Source organism: Passer montanus, unplaced genomic scaffold, assembly GCF_014805655.1.
Source record: "Passer montanus isolate IOZ18808 unplaced genomic scaffold, ASM1480565v1 scaffold25, whole genome shotgun sequence".
In the NCBI taxonomy this organism is placed as follows: domain Eukaryota; kingdom Metazoa; phylum Chordata; class Aves; order Passeriformes; family Passeridae; genus Passer; species Passer montanus.
The window spans coordinates 4,576,004-4,593,932 of record NW_024367149.1 but is presented as its reverse complement, the minus strand read 5'-3'; the positions used below and the strand labels follow the sequence as shown (position 1 = coordinate 4,593,932).

At 41.8% G+C, this 17,929-nt stretch overlaps 1 protein-coding gene across 1 annotated transcript; it reads right to left on the bottom strand.

Moving 5' to 3' along the window:
* Positions 1-3,149: 3,149 nt before the first annotated feature.
* On the bottom strand, positions 3,150-17,865 carry CMPK1 (cytidine/uridine monophosphate kinase 1). The gene is made up of 6 exons (XM_039711524.1): positions 17,414-17,865; positions 8,695-8,841; positions 7,674-7,826; positions 6,094-6,170; positions 5,913-6,009; positions 3,150-5,435 (listed from the first exon to the last, which is right to left on the bottom strand). Exons 1-6 carry the CDS (start codon positions 17,789-17,791, stop codon positions 5,394-5,396), a joined length of 894 nt encoding a protein of 297 aa, XP_039567458.1. The 5' UTR covers positions 17,792-17,865; the 3' UTR covers positions 3,150-5,393.
* Positions 17,866-17,929: the final 64 nt, after the last annotated feature.

Genomic DNA, 17,929 nt, shown 5'->3' with positions numbered 1-17,929 from the left:
GAACAGAGGTATTTGAGTTAAATGTACTACAAACCTCACCATACCTGGCGACCATAGGCTGGTTCTGGTTTAAGGAGACAACAGTAGTAATGCCCTGAACAGAAACCTAAAGAGCTGCCATCTGCTCCGTCAGGAGAGAGGACCACCAGATATTACATCCTCCACATACCCTCAGAGATCCTGATAGTCCTGAAGACCTCCACCATAGATTAAGCTTTAATCCTAAAATTTGATCTAATTCTATCCCCAAATCTCTTTTTATACCTCTTGGCACTAAATAGAAGTTGTCCAAGAGACCATTTTCCCATACCATACCCAGCCCATCACACTTTGTCGTCACACAGCAATCTGTGCCATTTCTTACCACACAGAAACAGCATTGTGCTAAAAAGCCCTCCAGAGTAAAGCAGATAATATCTTTTGGGATGGTGCCTTGTATTTTCCAAGAGTTTTCTCGCTGCAGCAGTTATTACAAGAAACTAAACCAAACCCTCCTATTTGTAAATTGGTTAGAAAAAGCACAACTCAATTTGGTTTAGGACTGAAGGGTTCACACAGTGCTTAAGAAGCATTTTAGACAAAAGCAATCTTTCTGCCAAACATTTGAGGGGGAAAAGAAAATTTCTGCTTTGCTGTCTGAACACAGTTATAAGACAGGATAATGAAAATGCCTGCACTGCTGCCCACAGTGAAATACACTGTGCATCTCCCATTTCACATGCAAGGCTCATGCTGTTTTCATGCTGCTTACTTTAAGCTTTTGCAGTGTTATCCTGAAAAAAAAATCCTGCCTTCACAACCCCTGGCATTAAAGGTGGCAGACTCAACAAGAGGAGATGAGGAACTTGTAGGCAGGGAGTGCTTTTCTTTAATTTCTATACTGCACAATCATGAAATAGCAGGATCCCACAAGCACTGCTGCCCTGTAGAACAGGTGTTTATCTAAAGCTGAAGTCTTACAAGTGAAGCAGAAATGACTGAGCTTCTCTAAGCATCTTCTCTCCCTTCTTTAACCATCTCACTTGCCTCCACTGATGCACAACTCGTCACTGCTGGTTTAACATCTAGTGACTGAGGAGGTTTTCTCATGCAGCTGCTGCTAAGAACCGTGCTGAAGCAAGGCAGACACAGCTGATCTGACTCACACAGGGGAAAAAAAGCAGAGGTACTACACAGAGATTTCCTGTAGCTGGGGGAAAAAAAAAAACCAAAAAAAAACCAGTGTGCTTTATGTTGGTTTTGTAACAGCTTATGTACCAGGTTCATGGCAGAAACAGGCTCAGATTGCTCTGGAGGAAGATTTAAAGGTTTTCTTTATTTAGCAAGCACATAGAGATTGGCAAAAGTACCCCCTTCCCTATCCCAAAGAGCATCTGCAATTCAGAAAGGTAAGGAAAAGGCATTAAAAGGCAGAAAGTAAAGAGGATAGAGCATACCTCAGCTGAGGAGATTAGAAGACTCAACAAAGACAACTATTGTTACCAACAGAAATACTCTACAAATACACAGGCTGAAACCCACCATCTTAAATTAAGCAATCCATGAAAAATAGCAGAGATGCAAGATTAACTTCTTCCATGCTCCTCTATCTCCACTGCAATGCTTGTAAAGGTCTGCAGATCATAAGAGTGTGCACACTGCTGCTATATGAAACCACGTATTAATATTTTTATATCATCTAATGTTTTGTCTCCTTTGTTACCTGATCAGGCAAATCCTCTTCACATTGTCTCGCAGTTTTCATTAACCCTGGGATGTTTGGACTGTGGCAAGGGCACAGCCCCGGGTCTCCAAGTCCTGCTGCACCACAGCTTGAAGAAATAACCTGTTTGTGCCAAGGAGCCAGCTGTTGCCCCCAGAGCAGAATGGCAGCAGAGCTGTCACAGGTCGTAGCCTTCAGAGACAACAGGGACTGAACTGGTGCTGAAGCTCAAACCAGAGGAGGAAAGTAATCCCCTAAGCTGCAACTTTCCTAAATGCTGGCAGCCAGAAACTGCCAACTGGTAACGACAGCTGGCAGCTCTGTCTGGACCAAGTGCTTTTTCCATTTAACTCTCCCCTTCTCCCCAGCTCAGCCAGGGCAGCAGCACACACATCCCCACTGCTGTAAGACACAGGATTTTCCACAAGACCTCAGAACTCCCTCATGAGTCAGCTCTTCTTATTAGGGACAAATTGTTCCTAGTGGGGGATATCTCACACTGAGGCAATCCTCAAGTGCATGTTTATGGTCTTCTCCGGTTGTTCCTGCTCTCAAGGTGGGAAAATTAACTTAAAATCTGTGTCTGAAAGGTGCAAATCCAATGGGCAGCTTTGACCCTCCCAGTCTGTCCCTGAGGAGATGCTACAACTTCAGGGTGAGGTTTCAGCAAAAGTTTAGTCTCTGCACATTTACCAGCAGAAAGGTATCTAGCACTACTGAAAAATCCCCTGCTTTCCCCCACCCCTTTCAGACCAGCTCTGCAAATCTGTCCAGTGTAAAGTTTCAAGCTGGAAGGGATATCTAACTTAGAGGGCTTTTCCAACCCAAATGATTCTATGATTTTAAGTTCAACAAGTTGTTTAATGGGAAGCCACACATGACAAAACAATCTCTTTTGAAACAGACCTTTACATAAAATGGGTTATTTTAAAATGAGCCTGGCAGCCTCTCAGTTTCATTTCTAGAGAATACTATGCTGTGCAAATCTCCTTTCAGAACAGCCTGGAGTATCGTACGTACACACGTGCTGCAGAGCCAGCAGGATGATCAGGGGATCAGCTGCTGATTGAGCAAGGAATCATGAGAAATCCAGGCCAAAAATGACTCCAAGAGCAGGTGCACAATAGGTTTGTGTTTCCTACACCACTCCAAGTAGTTTTTCTTTCACACATGTGCCAAATGAATTATCACTGCACAACTATATGAATACAGTCATTTGATAAACCTGTATAATCAAGGAAAGGTATCAATGCCACAGGCTTTGATCTTCTCCTGTGCTTAAAAGGATTGCCAGGACTTCAGTTTTGATGGTGAAAACTGAACTTTTGTACAAATACCTGTGCATGCAGACACGTGAATAATTTAACTCTAATAAATACTTACTTTATACTGATGGATATATATGAAAAATATTCCTTGTGACAGATAACTGTAAGGCAAGCACTCATTAAGCCACAGAACAAAGTTTATTGGATCTCCTCAAATTCTTTATACAGTTTTGCTGCTAAATGGACACAACACATTCGCATATTGCCTTTAATTTTTATTTCAGTCATAAGTCCATCTTGAAAGAAGTGGTAACACATTTAATGGCATCTTCAATAAATAAAATCTAGTCCTTACACAGACACATTACAATCCACTCCAAATTCAATACTGCCAAAACATTGCTGGGTGTTTTTCTAAAATTTGCTTCAGAGGTTGCTTTTTTGTTTCAGCACTTCAATACAAAGAAAAGTATATGATGAGAGAAAATTCTGAAGAGAACTTGGTTACCGGTAAAAACCAGTAACCTAGAAGTAGGAGCTAATGAAATCCCTCTAATTGGATTAAAGAACCCAGTGTGAAGTATTTTTTGAAAAACCCTGATTCTCACCTTCATATTAAAACACGCAGTTTTGCTGGGTCCTATCCATGTCAGCATACTTATACAGGAAGATTTAAACTCCACGTTTTCTTTTTTTTAATGAGAAATTCATAAAGTGAGAGCATTGGCCTCTCACACTCACAAAAGCAGTCATGGTCCATATATTCTGCAGTAGCAAACAGCTACTTGTGGCCACTGCCTGAACTCCTACCAGACTGGAAAAGCTACTGCAGTTTACCCTTGGTTCTGCACCCATCTCTTCCCCTTCCAGGAGCCTCAACAACCTCAGCAAGATGAGAATTCCTGAAAATACAAATCTGACTGCAAGATGAGGACCAAGACATCTGATTCTAATTAAAAACTAAGCTTAATTTAAACCTTCTCCTAAATAGAGAAAGTCATGACTAAAGAAAAGCTGAGCGTCAAGCTTTCCAAATTGCAATTCTGTGTAATTAGCATGTCACAAGCCAATTAGAGCGTCAGTTAATGTAGGAACAACCACTCTAGCACTAAAATCAGTTAACACTCTCATCTTCATGCCATCAGTGGAGGCTTAGGGCACGAAAGGAATGCATGGTTGGGCCCCCCCAGACCTATGCATACTATATAGGGGACAGAAAAGCTTAAACAAAAGACAAAATTGCACCACATCTGTGCAAACATTTCAACCAGGTTGTTTCAGCCAGTTCCCTGCTCACCCCAGCTCCTCCTGCTGACTGCACTTGGCTTGTTCAAGAGAACATGGGGAAGCAGGACTCTGTTTCAGGGAATTAAACTTTTTTTCTGCAATTATCTTCCCCACAGCTGACCACATTGTAACAAAAGTGCAATAATTTACAAACTTCTCAAACAAACAGCTATTAAAATTACACATTTTTAGGGAAACATATTCACTAGTTTAACCATAAAAGTATTTCCCCAGGTAACAAACCTTAAAGCATTTGGTAACACAGTATTTCAATAATAATAAAGCAAAACCTTTCCACTTGTTACAAAAGATAGAACTGTCAGAAGATTTTGCTTATTGTACACTTTTTAAGAACTTTGCCATCTTGTGAAGACTATGCTGTAGTTAAGAACATAACTATAATTTAACATAAATGAGTATTGAAATACTAAACAGACTTAATCTTTTGCAAATGAAAACAAAGAAAAATCCAGGGCCATGTCATCCAAGAACTTGCAAGACAGTTTACATCCAGAGTCATAAGGAAGCACCACTTTCCATAAAGTACTTTGTATGTCTGTCCCTGAAAAGCATATTTAAGTTTCTGGACAACTGCTAAAACAGATTCTCTCACTAACTGTAGCTTGACTTAGAGAATTCAGGTCTGGGGATATAAGTGAATTTTGGGCAAATTTATACTTCAAATAAAAATTTTTTAAAAACTGCTAAATTTGGTCCAAGCATCCAAAAATACCCAAGGTATATGGGCCCTTCATTGATTAATGCTGCTGTTCAGTTGATCTTTAAAAAGAAAGTAGGTTTCAGTACAGCAATAAGGAAGAAGGACTGCCTATGACAGGCACAGAACTGTGACAGAACAAACAGTTTCTTCAGAAAGATGTATTAACTGTGATTCTGCCACGTGAGTAACTGAACTTGCACTAATGGAGAACCCTGAAACTTGTATACTATCGCCACAAGAAATGATTTCCTATTTAAAAAACAGATCCATTTCTAATCAGCTGTTTTACCAATCATCATTAGATATGTGAAAAAAAAATAAAAAATCTTTTAAAATAATTACAAAGAGTGGACTGCAGTAGCAGCTATTCAAGCAAGATTCAAGCACAAGTTTAAATGGAGTTTCAAGCTGGGAATTAGCCTTCTTTGTCGAAAATTTGTACAACTTTTTCAAAAACCTAAAAAGATAAAGAAGAATTTTATGAAGCATTCATCAAACAGTTACTCCAAGTTAATCCAACTTAAACAGTATTTGACAGTACTTTCAAAAATATATAGGGTTTTTTAAGAACATTCACAGTAATTCTTTAACAGTGAAACTGGCATCAATTTTGGGAAGCAGACAGAAGAGCAACACTACTTGAGAAGAGCAAAAACTCATGAAAATGTAAAAGGCAAGACCCTGTTAAACACAGAAACACTGGAAATGTGTTTAGTCCAGCTCACACTCAAGCAGAACAGATCAATTTCCTCAAGTTATTCACATCTTACTTGGTCCTTCAAGAGTCAAATAAAGTGCTCCACAACATCCCTGAGTAATAACATCAGTGCTAAATTAGCAGACTAATCACACACACACACACACATCTCAGAAGAATGCCAGAAATATGCACCCTGCCACCCTGTCATCCCCATATTTTGGCATATATACTTACTTCATCAACAGATTTAGAGGCATCCACTTTTCTGACTTTTCCCATTCTCTCATACAAATCTATGATAGGCTTAGTAGACTGCAGATATGTATGAATTCTAAGAGAAAGCAGAGGGAGAAAAAAAACACATTACATAGAAAAATGTAAAGAGAAGGGAACAGCAGAATTTTGAAGGCAGTACCTCTTCTCCAGGCTCTCCCGGTTGTCGTCGCTCCTACCACTGCTCTTGCCTCTCTCGAGACAGCGGCCGATACAGATCTGCAAAAAAACATCAGAAGGATGACTGCAGCCAGGAACACTGGCTGCCATCCTGAGAGCAGGAACTAACAACAATCCTGGAGATCTAAACTGGCCTGGCACACAAAATACAGCCCAGATCTGGTGGGTGTAACCAGAAGTCACACGGGGAGTTAGTGTCTCCTAGAGAAGGATGATGATTTACAATCCAGTTTATGAAAATGGGGTTGAGGTCAGAGGAAGTAAAAGCAGCATCAAGCTCTGTGATTTGACTGAATCCCCAATCTGAGACACAAAAAAAGAAAATTACTTGATTTTCAAGGATGTGTTCAGGCTTTCTGAAAAGCAGCATGTCAAATGGCACTATTAATATATGTCTGCACAGACATATTAATATATGTCTGCACTAAAAGTCACTGTATGTTCTCTCAAGAATTTTGTAAGGCAAACTGACAATACTGTCAGTTAAAATGTTCTTCTTAACTGACATTGCTACAATGAAGACTTCAAAATCTAAGTAAAAAAAGAAGAACTAACCATAGCTAGGAGTGTACCAATGAATGAAGTTTTGTAAACCTTTAATTAAATAAGCAAAGCTGACACATGTACACTCCATGAATACTTTTATCCTACTCATGCAAGAGGACAAGGGTTAAAAATTATTTTTCCTACACAGTACAATCACAGTATAGATCATTTAGGTATTGTGTATTTTTAGATCTAGTAAAAAAATCAGAATCACAAAATTAAAGCCCCACTAAGTGAAAAAATTAATTTAGTCTTGTTTAAGGTTTTAACAGAAAAATAATAATCCCTCACATATTCTTTAAGATTACAAAATGATTGCAAATAAGTTTAAAAAAAAAAAGACCAAAGCTCAGGAAGTTGGGGAAAGGGGGTAACAGGAAATAAGTCAGCTTAAGGTGCTGGGATACTCATAACAGTTTCTATGTTCAAGGGCACTGACAAATTAAAAAGACAGCACATCACGGCACTTGTTAAATGAATATAATGCATCACTGTCAAAATGCCCTTGTAATTTAATGACTTGCTGAATAAAATGTTGGTAACTGACTATCCTATAGCACAGCTCATAACTATGAAAATAAAGATTGCTGCTGCACTTCAGATTTAAAGCAGACATTGCACCAAGTTAATTTTGGACTAAACAACAAATTACTAAGAGTAAACAGAGTAATATTTTCTGAAAAGTAACCAAATAATTTTGTAAAATGTATTTAATGTTTTGATAGATTTTCTTTAAGAATGCAATTGCCTGGAGTACTTCCTCAATATAATTTATTCACATATGATTATACCAATTGTCATTAGCTGTCTATTTCAATAAACAGGCAGCTTTTCATCTGCTAAAACAAGTTGCCAAAAAATCCTTCAAACACCCAGGCCAAGTTTTCCTTCTACTCTTACATTAGTTCATTCTCCCTGTCAGAGTTTAATTGTTCTTCTTGAATGATTCCCACAATATTGCAAGAAAGGAAGTTGCAGAATTACACACTTCATTACCTCATTGTCACAATCGAAAAAGAGAACAAAGGAAACATCCGCTTTTCCATCCATAGTCTTAGTCCAGCCTTGAAGATTATCTTCATTCCTGGGAAATCCATCAATCAAAAACTTGTTCTTCTGGGAATTGGCAGCCATTGTTTGATCCATAGCCTGATAAAAGATAATTCAATTCACAATCTTCTGCACATATGCTGATTTAGCTACTTATTAATTTACCCCCAAGATGTTGACATGGTAAGTTGAGAAGCATTTATTTTAGGATTATTGCAGATTTACAAAATGTGCTTTTGTTTCACTTTCAATCCATGCTGGTTAATTCACTGATGCACCAACACAACTATTGTTCAAATTGAATTAATTATTTCACAAAGCTTAAAAAACTCATAACAAACAAATCTCGTAATAAATCCCAGCTTTAAAGCTTATTTTCTACAAGATACTGGGAAGTGTCTTTACACAATAAGACATCAGAACATCCCTGATCTAAACTTAATTTGAAGGGAAAAGCTCCAGATAAATTTAGTGCCATGAACAGCAGCCTTTTTTTGACTTAAAATAGATACTTCTGTTGTTTTCATGGACATCCAATAGAGGCTGAAGCTTTTCCTTTTGCAAGAACATCAGTAGATGCTCTTCTCCTTCACCTGACTGTCTATCTTGACAAAACTTACAAATCTTAGTGCCCTTAAGGCCTCTGACCTCCAATCAATTATGACTGAACGGACTAAGAGGTCCAAAAGCTAGTGCAGGGAAATAAGAAACACAGTTTCACTGCTTTTCCTAGAGCTGCTAAAAAATAAAGGAAAATAAAAATAACCATTTTCACAGATCCCCAGGTATGAGAGGCCATCAGTCTCCAGCAGCAGAAAGAAACACAAGTGATTGCTGAGAGAAGCAGCTCCGTGTCTGCCCATTCACACCGCTCACACTGGAGGAAAAGCAGCTCTGCAGAACACAGCCACTGCTTTGTTGCTTACTCTGCAGGAGTGACCCTGCAAGGAAATAGCCTTTTCCTTACCCTCTTCAGCAAGCTGATTGTTATTTCAACTGGCACGATCTCCCCCTCCTTAATGTAGTTCTCAATGAGTTCTCCATACTGGGAGCCCGGCCTTTTCCGCTCGTCCCGGAGAAGGTCACCGGCAGAAAGGTGAGTGTAGCCGTATTTCTGCAACAGGCAAAGCAAACACAGGCTCCCTCAGTCAGAGCACTTGTGCAAACCCAACACCAGTCAGCAGTGCCAGCCCTGTTTATCCTTGCATTGCAACAGGAAAACCCAGGGAACAGCATCTTGCTAGCAATGGATCTGCTCCGTCTTCAGTGTGCAATCTGACAGTAGAGCACACTCTGCACGCAACACACACAGTAAGAACCAGAGTCATTAAGGATGGAAAAGACCTACAAAATCATCAAGTCCAGCCCTTGACCAAACACCATAGTGACAACTAAACCAAAGCTTTATGTTCCACATGCAGTCGTTTCTTGAACACTTCCATGAATGGTGACTCCACCACCTCCCTGGGCAGCCTGCTCCAGTGCCTGACAACCATGTCAGTGAGGAAATTCTTCCCCATGTCCAACCTGAACCTCCCCTGCTGCACCTTGAGGCCATTCCCTCTTGTCCTGTTGCTGGCTGCCTGGGAGAAGAGGCTGACTCTTACCTTAGTACAAACTCCTTCCAGGGAGTTGTGAGTGACAAGGTTTTCCCTAAGCCTCCTTTTCTTCAGGCTAAAACTCCCCACCTCCCTCAGCTGCTGCTCACTGGACTCACTCTCCAACCCTTCACCAGCTCCATTACCCTTTTCTGCACACACTCCAGCACCTCAATGTCTTTTTGAGGTGAGGGGCCCAGAACTGGACATGCTTGGGTAAAATATTCAACAGGGTTTTGGTCAGGTATTTCTGTACCATTTTCAAAAGCAATTTTGTTATGTTTGGAAACAAGACAAGAATTTGGTTTAATTACCTACTGAAAGAAAATACATAGGGTGGTTGCAGGTCCTTTGGAGCTGGAGGAATGTCCCAAGCACAGGGTAAGTCAGAAATCCCTACGTTCATATTGTGGTTCTGGCACCAGTTTCCTCCCCCACCTTGGTGAAATCACCTATAACACAGCAGCTGCACAGACAGTTCTCCTGCCCCTGCTACCTCCTTCCCTGGGATGACCACGAGAGCAGCCCTTGGGGAAAAGCAGTGACTTCTCCTAAGGATGACGTGGTAGATGAAGGTCAATAGCTACACTGGTTCCACCCTCTGTCACACCACACAGAGTAAACAGAGAGAGCAGAGAGATCAGATTCAGATCCATCAATGTGATAGCAGTGTGCAGGAAAACAGCACACACCACTGCTCTTCACCTCAAACTGCAGCTAAAATAGTCACTTATGAAAAATACTGATGGAAGTATTTATTAAACATTAATTTCTCAGGCATTTATCATTGTAAATAGATACCTGGTACAAGGACACAAATAGATTCCTACCAAAGAGAAATGCATGGTTACAAATAATCATTTTCTCAGCTCATTTAACACTGCAAAAAAACCTCACAAAGTGCACTATACTCCTTGACCAAATACAAGTCTATCAAAACAGGCAATAAAGACATCTCCTTGGTGATTACCTAAGCTAGCTGTCTATCCAAAACACAGCACACACATACATTCTCATCTGAAAGTTTTTACACAAAACAAAAGCAGCAGCAAAAAACTTCAGGGTTATCAGTTTGGCTGCAGCAACATCCAAAGCAAATTTCAAACAAGGTGTCTGAGAAGCATAATAATGTGACTACACACTTGGTGAGGCTGTGAACTTTGGATTTAAAAACTTGGCTACTGAACTAAGTACAACAGAAATATTACACAATCCACTAAGTGACTTTAAAACATTTCAGTTGCTTTCCAATTTCACCCACAAAAGCATGGGAAGTTAGTTCTGCCATAGTCATAATTTAAGAAGGGATATAATTACTTAAATCTCCAAAACTGTACACAGTTGGCAAAAAACAGAAGCAAGATTTTACTGTAAGTAAGTGTGAAGGAAAAGCTTCACAAACATCCTCTGTAAGCTCACTGTACTCTTGCTTTAATGTACATTGCATTTGGTTATGCCTAACTAATTGCAAATCTAAATATTTATAACCTACAGAAGCCATAAACCAAAATAAATTGTTCCTTATAAGCAAGAAACATTACTCTGCTGAACACTAAATTAACATGTAGTTCTTCTCGCTAAAGTTATAGAATGATGATTTTTTTAACATCAGGTTTCTACAAAGAAGAAAACAGGAGGAAAATACAATCCCTTAGGTTTTAGAGGATTACCAAACCATTTAATTTTCCTTGGCATTTCCCTTTTCATGCATGAAAACGAAATTGAGTCAGAAAATTTTTGGAATTCTCTGTCTTTTGCAAGAGCAAACTAAAGTAGTTTTTAACAGCTGAACTGAAAAGCAAAAAACAGAAGTGTTTAAAGCGCTTTTGTACAAATAGACTTGTTTGAGATAATAATAAATTATATTCAAGACTAACCCTCAGGATGGCTTAACCAGGCAATAAGAAAAACAAACCTCTCCTTCAGGGGCAAAACATCTATTTGTGAACTGTACTGAGCCAAGAGCCAAAGAAAACACGTGGGTTTAAACAATGCAAACAAGGGGGAGAATGGCTTGGCTGCTGCTCCACACACAGAAGGCTTCAGAGATGTGGAGCTCGTGCTACCCTTGCCAGCTTTAATCAAGACGTTCAGGGCACAAAGTTTTCTTTCATTTTAGGTCATAGAAACCCTCAGCAAGCGTCCTGAACTGCAGCAAATCCTCACAGCACCAAGGGCTCGCAGAAGAGACTGTGATGTGACACTCTAAACACGGGTCAAACACTCTCAGGTCTGGACAAGCTCTGCCTTGTGGCACAGCACTTCCCAGCAGGGCCAAGCACATCTTGATGCAATCCCCAGAATGTGACTCATTGCCACTCCCGTGTTCTCCTCCTCAATCAAAAAAGGGAGTAGGACCGTGGTTGCCAAAAAAAAAAGAAAAAAGCAGTTTCCCCAGCTCTTACAAGGCACATAATGTCAGACTGAAAGGATGACTTGAATAAAAAAAATCAGATCAAAAAAAATTTCCAAATACAGCACTTAAAATCTGGAGATATGTTGGTATTACAAAGAAGAAAAAGGAAAATATAGAATTAACTATTCTAAAATGTATTTCAGAGATAATGCTTTCTGCTATGCTGTCAAACTGGTGTGATCCAGAAGAAGAAAAAAGGATTAAATTGGTAAGTTACTATTACACAAGTTCTCATTACAACACAAGTAGTGCAAGCCCTTGAAGCTGCAATGATTTGCTCCAATTCAGGACACTTGCTGAGGGTTTCTCTCACCTAAAATAAAATTTTGTGCCCCAAACACCTTGACTAAAACTGGCAAGAGTAGTGTGAGCACCATATATATTTATTACACAACTTCTCACTATTTTTAAAACCATTTTTTTGAAGTATGGATCTCCAAATATAACTTACAAAAATCAACTGTGAATTAAAAAGTGCTGCCTTCAACATCACTCAAGACATTCTCCTCTTTTGCTTAAAAAAATAAAACATAAAAATAATTTTTAAAAAAACCCAGTGAAATAGAAAGGCGAGCTCAAGTTTCCATCAATGCCATCACAGCACCAGTGGATCTCTAGAGCAGATCAGAACAGCTCTTGCTGTTTGCCTCTGCCTGGTCAGTCACAGCAGGACAAACTGGGACACACAAGCTGTGAGCTCCACATCTCCAAATTCCAACACTGCAGCCTCCCTGGGATGCCCTTCCCTGCCCTGTCCTGCAGCCCTTCCAGCTTCCTTCTGTCAGCCGGGAGTTGCAACTTTCACTCTGCAGACAGAACGCTCTTTGTTTTCACTAAATACAACAAACAGATGCATAGAAATGGAAATCCGTGAGTCACATCAGGCTGGGAGCAGCCAGGGAGGATCGGAGGTGTCTGGAAGGATCAGGGGTGCCAGGGAGGATCAGGGGTGCCAGGGAGGATCAGGAGTGCCAGGGAGGATCAGGGGTGTGCAGCAGCTGAAGCTGGGACTCCTTCCACAGCCCCTTCCCAGAGACACGAGGTTTATTTCTGATTCAGCCCTGGTGGTCCTGCAACAAATCTCCCCACTAAACACACAGCTTGAGACTTCCTTAAGACAGCAGAAGCCAAGAAGCAAGAGAAACACAAATTACTGCTTTGACCTTGACTCCCTATCTTGGCTTATCGTTGTTAGTTTGAAAATGAAAGTCACAGGGCTTAAGATTTAAACAAATAAAATACAAGCTTTTATTGCCCTAGTTCTGACCTGTCATATCTTGGGCAACCTTAATAAACAACCAAAATTTGCTACATAAACCATTCAAGAACTAGTGAAAATAAAAACAGAAATGTGCAAAGCAGTTCTTCTTGGGCCGCCTTTGGGGTTTTTTTAACCTAGAAAGCTTTTCTGTCCTACCAGCACATGGAATTAAATCTTTGGGGTACAGACTATAGACCTTCTCTAACTGACCTGCTGTCTGCTTATTCCAATTTTAAAAATTGAAGAAATTTTCTTAGTTTGAAATATGTTCTTGTCTCTGGGAAACAAAAACAAACACGACCCCACATTAACAAACCAAAACACACAATGGAGATCCCACTGACAGTGCCTCCAAGGGAGAGGGGGGCAAACACAGCACCCAGGTGTTTCAGGAGCACTGACTCAATACAAGGCACCCAGTATGTTCAGGAAAGTCCAAAATTTAATGCCAAGTGTTCTGCAAAATGGAAATGTTTAGGAATAAATCTTCAGGCGGTAGATTTAAACACTGACCATGTTTTTTAAAAAAAAGCTCCAAAGTTCGGAAATACAAATTCCTATTCTAAAAATCAACTATGAGAACTTAAGGCTAAGTAGAATACTAATACATGACATTCATTAAAGAGATTTCAGAAGCTGAGTTTAAAGCAAACAATTTAAACCCTGTTTTTATTTCAAGGAAGTTATTGCTGTATCTTAGCAGACTTCTAGAAGACAATTAACACATGACAGCAAAACCTAAATCCTCTGCTACTTTCAGAGGAGCATTTCTGATACAATGAATACTTCTTTGCATTGTTTCCTTTACCCTAGGAAATCTCCTTATCATATATCCCAAAGCAACTTAACAGCTTTTTCCATTTGGATATCAACTTATGCTCTTATAAAAACGAGAAGGCTCAGCATCCCACCTTGTGGAATTAATTTTAGATTTAACCACAAACATACAGGATAGGGCTGTGGTGGAGGTGAATTATATTTTAGGTACACAGAGAGCAATGCCTTGCATAGCCCAAATCTCTACAGATCACCTTGCCAAAACAAACAGACAAAAAAGTACAACTCAAATCTTGCTTGGAATAATGACCAATTATTTGGTTATTATTCTTCCCACCAACTAAAGAGCTTTACATTTCAAGCAGAGGTAATAAGGATTTAAAACATATTTTGCGCAGATTTGTTGAATGCATTTTTTTCCTTGACTTTACTGTAATGATTTTATACGCAAAGTTCAGAAGTCAGCAATAAAGCACATTTCATTATCTCACAGTCACAGAAGATACACTGTGGAAAGCATGAAGGTTATTGCAAGAACCTGCATTCAAATGACATCATTCAACTATAGCTCAAATATTCTGCCTCGCATGGCAGCTACGCAACAGTCCCAGATGATGGCAAGCTCCACCTAACAAAGCTGTGGAAGGTTTCAGGAGTTAATCTGCAGAGCTGCAAGGGAGAGGATAAGAACTTAAGAGGGAATTCTGCTTCATCCCTCTCTAAATAGGAGTAACTGCTCCAGAACAGCAGCAGTTCTGCTGCATTTGCATTTCCCTGACAATTCTGTGTCTGAGGAACACACAGGAGTCAGGTCTTCCCTCCGTATCGGGGAAAACCAGTCTGGTTCAGCTGTCTCATCCAACCTTATCTGTGGAGATAAAGAATCCTAATCACTTACCCACTGTTCCCTTTCTTACATTGTGTCAATACCCATTTCCACTTGTTATTAGGTCTTCTTCCCTCAAATAATTTCTCATTTTTGGCATGAACACATGCCTTCTCCACATTCAGGGATTCCAGCACACACATATTGAGCAGTTATGATTTACACTAGTGTTTAACAAATACACATTTCAGCTACAACGTGGGATACTAATCTCCCTTTTTTGGGAATGTAAAGCACAGTCCCCAAAAAATTACAAAACTTCTTTGAGAAATTGTTCCCAGGTACTAAGTACATAATATCCCCTTTACTCTACAAAACACAGACACCCTTGGTTTTTAATAAAAATAGTTTGATGCTAAATTCATAGAAGAGCTCACCTCAGCCAAATGAGACTTCTTCCACATGTGATGTGCTCTGTCCCAAATCTCCAGTATGAATAGCAACCCAGACATATTTATAGCTCATACTGACTTTTTGTTCAGCACAACCTTCAGCTCTACAGTAAGATACTGGGTCAGATTCATTCCAAATGTAAACTAGTATTATTCCATCCATTTACAACAAGGATGAATGAGGTTTATTATTACTCAGCTACAGCCCCCTTTTCTCTGTGGCAAACTGCCAACAGGGTTTAAAACACAAATAAAAATACACTTTCAACCCAAAGGCAGCATTGACTGCACACAGGCTGCTCTCTCGCCTGCAGCAGGGCTCTGGGGGCTGCCAGGGGCCACGGTGGGGATTTGTGCTTGGAAAAGCTGCTGCTCTCCAGTACCTCTGCTGTGTTTCACCCACACTTCCCTGCTCATGTGCCCTTTTTCTAAGGTTTTCCAGCATGCTTGCATCAGTCCAACTGCTCTTTAAACTACCTCAGACCCTCCTGCCTCCCAGTTTAGCCAGTGACTCTCGTGGAGGTGTCTGAGCCAGCAGGAAGGTTGTCCCCTGCATTCAACAGGTCTGAGTGCCTTCTGCTGTCGGCTCACTGACTTCAATAAACTTCTTTCCATGTACTGAACAGGATTAGCAGAATTAAAGCAAATTTGCATTTATTCGAATTTGGATTTCCCTTTCCAGGCTTAGAAAAGAAAATAAATACTGCATAAGCAAGGTTTTTCTTTTTTTCCTTTCTAGCTGGAAATACTATTTGAGCAGCAATGGCTCATTTGAACTCCTCCTAATAAAGTGGTCTTTATCCAATTACATCAGCCTATCCAGCCATAGGCATTTATCCTCCAAAAACACAGGCCTGCAGCCACACAAGGCACTTCAGCCCTGAGGCTACACTAATGGTTTGCTGAAAGCCATTAATGACAGCCTACAAGGTTCCCCTATAGTTTAAGCTCATTTGTTTGCCAGGGGCTCAATCCGACCTTACCAAAAAGGCTTTATGAGCACTGTGAACCTTCCATGCCACAATTTAATTTAATGAATATGCTGGTTTGAATGCGAGTCTGTAATTTGAGGTTTAAATCCTTCAGAACTAAAGTCATAACGGCATTTTTTAGTCTGGACCAAGTTCACTTAACTTAGTTATACAACAGCGAGGTCTGGGATGTAGCAGCAGTGAGGATAAACTGTAACAGCACCCCCAGGGCACCACCAGAACAGGATGCACAAAAAGTGGCTGTTCCAGGAGTTTTGGGGTTCTTTCCCACCAACAGATGCAGAAGCATGGGCATCACCACAGTTCTTAGCCATATCTTTCAGTGAGGGTATTCATAAGCTTTGATCCCATATGGCTTTTAATAAGAAAAGTACATACAACCGCTCATTAAAAAAAAAAAAGGAAAAAAAAATAAAAGAGCTGTTTCAAATCCAACATACACATATGTTTGGAACTGTTCATCCCTAAGTACTTCTGTAATTATCCACCTGGATACACTGTAATTATCCCTGCGGTTTTTGGTGTTTAAAAGGACAGTATTACACCATGTATCATCCACCATTCTTTCTTAGATATATGTTGTCCCAGAAGGCTGAAAAAACGTATTTGGAAAACTGAAAATTTGATAATATAACTGAAAATTCAGTCAAATTATACTGTCAGTCTTAGGCTCTTTAAAAAGAAGGAACAAGATGAACAATCTATGGGATCAGGATATCCTTTAACAGCGTCACAGAAAAAAAAAAAAAATCGTTCTATTTTTAACATATTACTTCCACAACTGACTGGCACGGGGTAAAAAAAGCCAACACCCTGCAATATCTGCCGTACCAGCTGTAACATTTATGGGACAGGCCTCGGGAGACGCGGACCTTGATCCATCGGGGCGCACGTATTCCCGATGTTTATCAGAGAGCTCACCGCAGCTCCGGGTGCCCGAGCATCCGGGTGAGCCCGCAGACACCGACGTGGCCGAGCAGGCGTGTACGGAGCCAGGGCACCGGCCGGGCAGCCCTGCTGCCGGCACCACACCGGCGGGGTCCCCAGAGTGGATCCAAAACCCCGGGGTGTGCCAGCAGAGCGTGATCCCGCGGGGCTCAGGGAGAAGGGAAAGGCTGGGCGGCCTGACGGGGCGGAAGGGGAACGGAGAAACCGGAGCGGGGGCTGCCCCACCACCGCACCCACTACAGGGGAGATGCGGGTCAGTTGTTTCTGTGCATCGCCTCCAATAGATGAGGCTCGACAGGAGACCAGACCGAAAGGCGGATGGGGGTCCCGCCACCGACACGACCCCCAGGCCACCCGGAGCCCGCTCGGGGATCCTACAGCTCCCGGCCGCGCGGTCCCGCAGCCCCCCAGCTCACCTCCACGATACGAGCGCACTGCGTCCCCTTGCCCGCCCCGGGCCCGCCGAGGACGAAGACAACGACGGGCTTCATGAGGAGAAGGAGGCGGCGGCGTTGCAGCAGCAGGACAGCGGCGGCGGGGCGGCGGCCGTGGGGCGGCCGAGGGGCGGGCGGGGATGTCCCCGCGGAGGGAAAGTGCTTCCGGGTCCCGGCGGGGCGGGGCGGGCACGTGGGCGCGGGGCTGGCGGCGGCGGCTCTGCGGGGACTCGCAGTCCCGGGCCCCGGCTGGGGAAGGCCGAGGCCGGCGCGGCGCTTCAGCGGGACCGAGCGTGCCGGTTCATTGTTCGCCCCGCCGCAGCCCGTTCCGGCATGGCATGGCCCGGCCTGGCATGGCATGGCATGGCCCGGCCCGGCCCGGCGGCAGCGACGGCGCCCCCGCTGCCATGGCAACGCCGCCGCATCGCCGCACTGCGCCTGCGCGCTCCCCGCCCCCTGGCATTTTTAAACCCCCTGCGCGCGCGCTGGCGGTTGGTT

Coding starts and splice junctions, on each gene's coding strand:
- CMPK1 (XM_039711524.1), bottom strand. CDS start 17,791: ATGCCATGCCAGGCCGGGCCATGCCATGCCGGAACGGGCTGCGGCGGG. Junction 8,842..17,413: donor AGTGCGCTCGTATCGTGGAG/GTGAGCTGGGGG, acceptor TGCCTGTTGCAG/AAATACGGCTACACTCACCT. Junction 6,171..7,673: donor TTTTCGATTGTGACAATGAG/GTAATGAAGTGT, acceptor GTTTTTTTGCAG/ATCTGTATCGGCCGCTGTCT.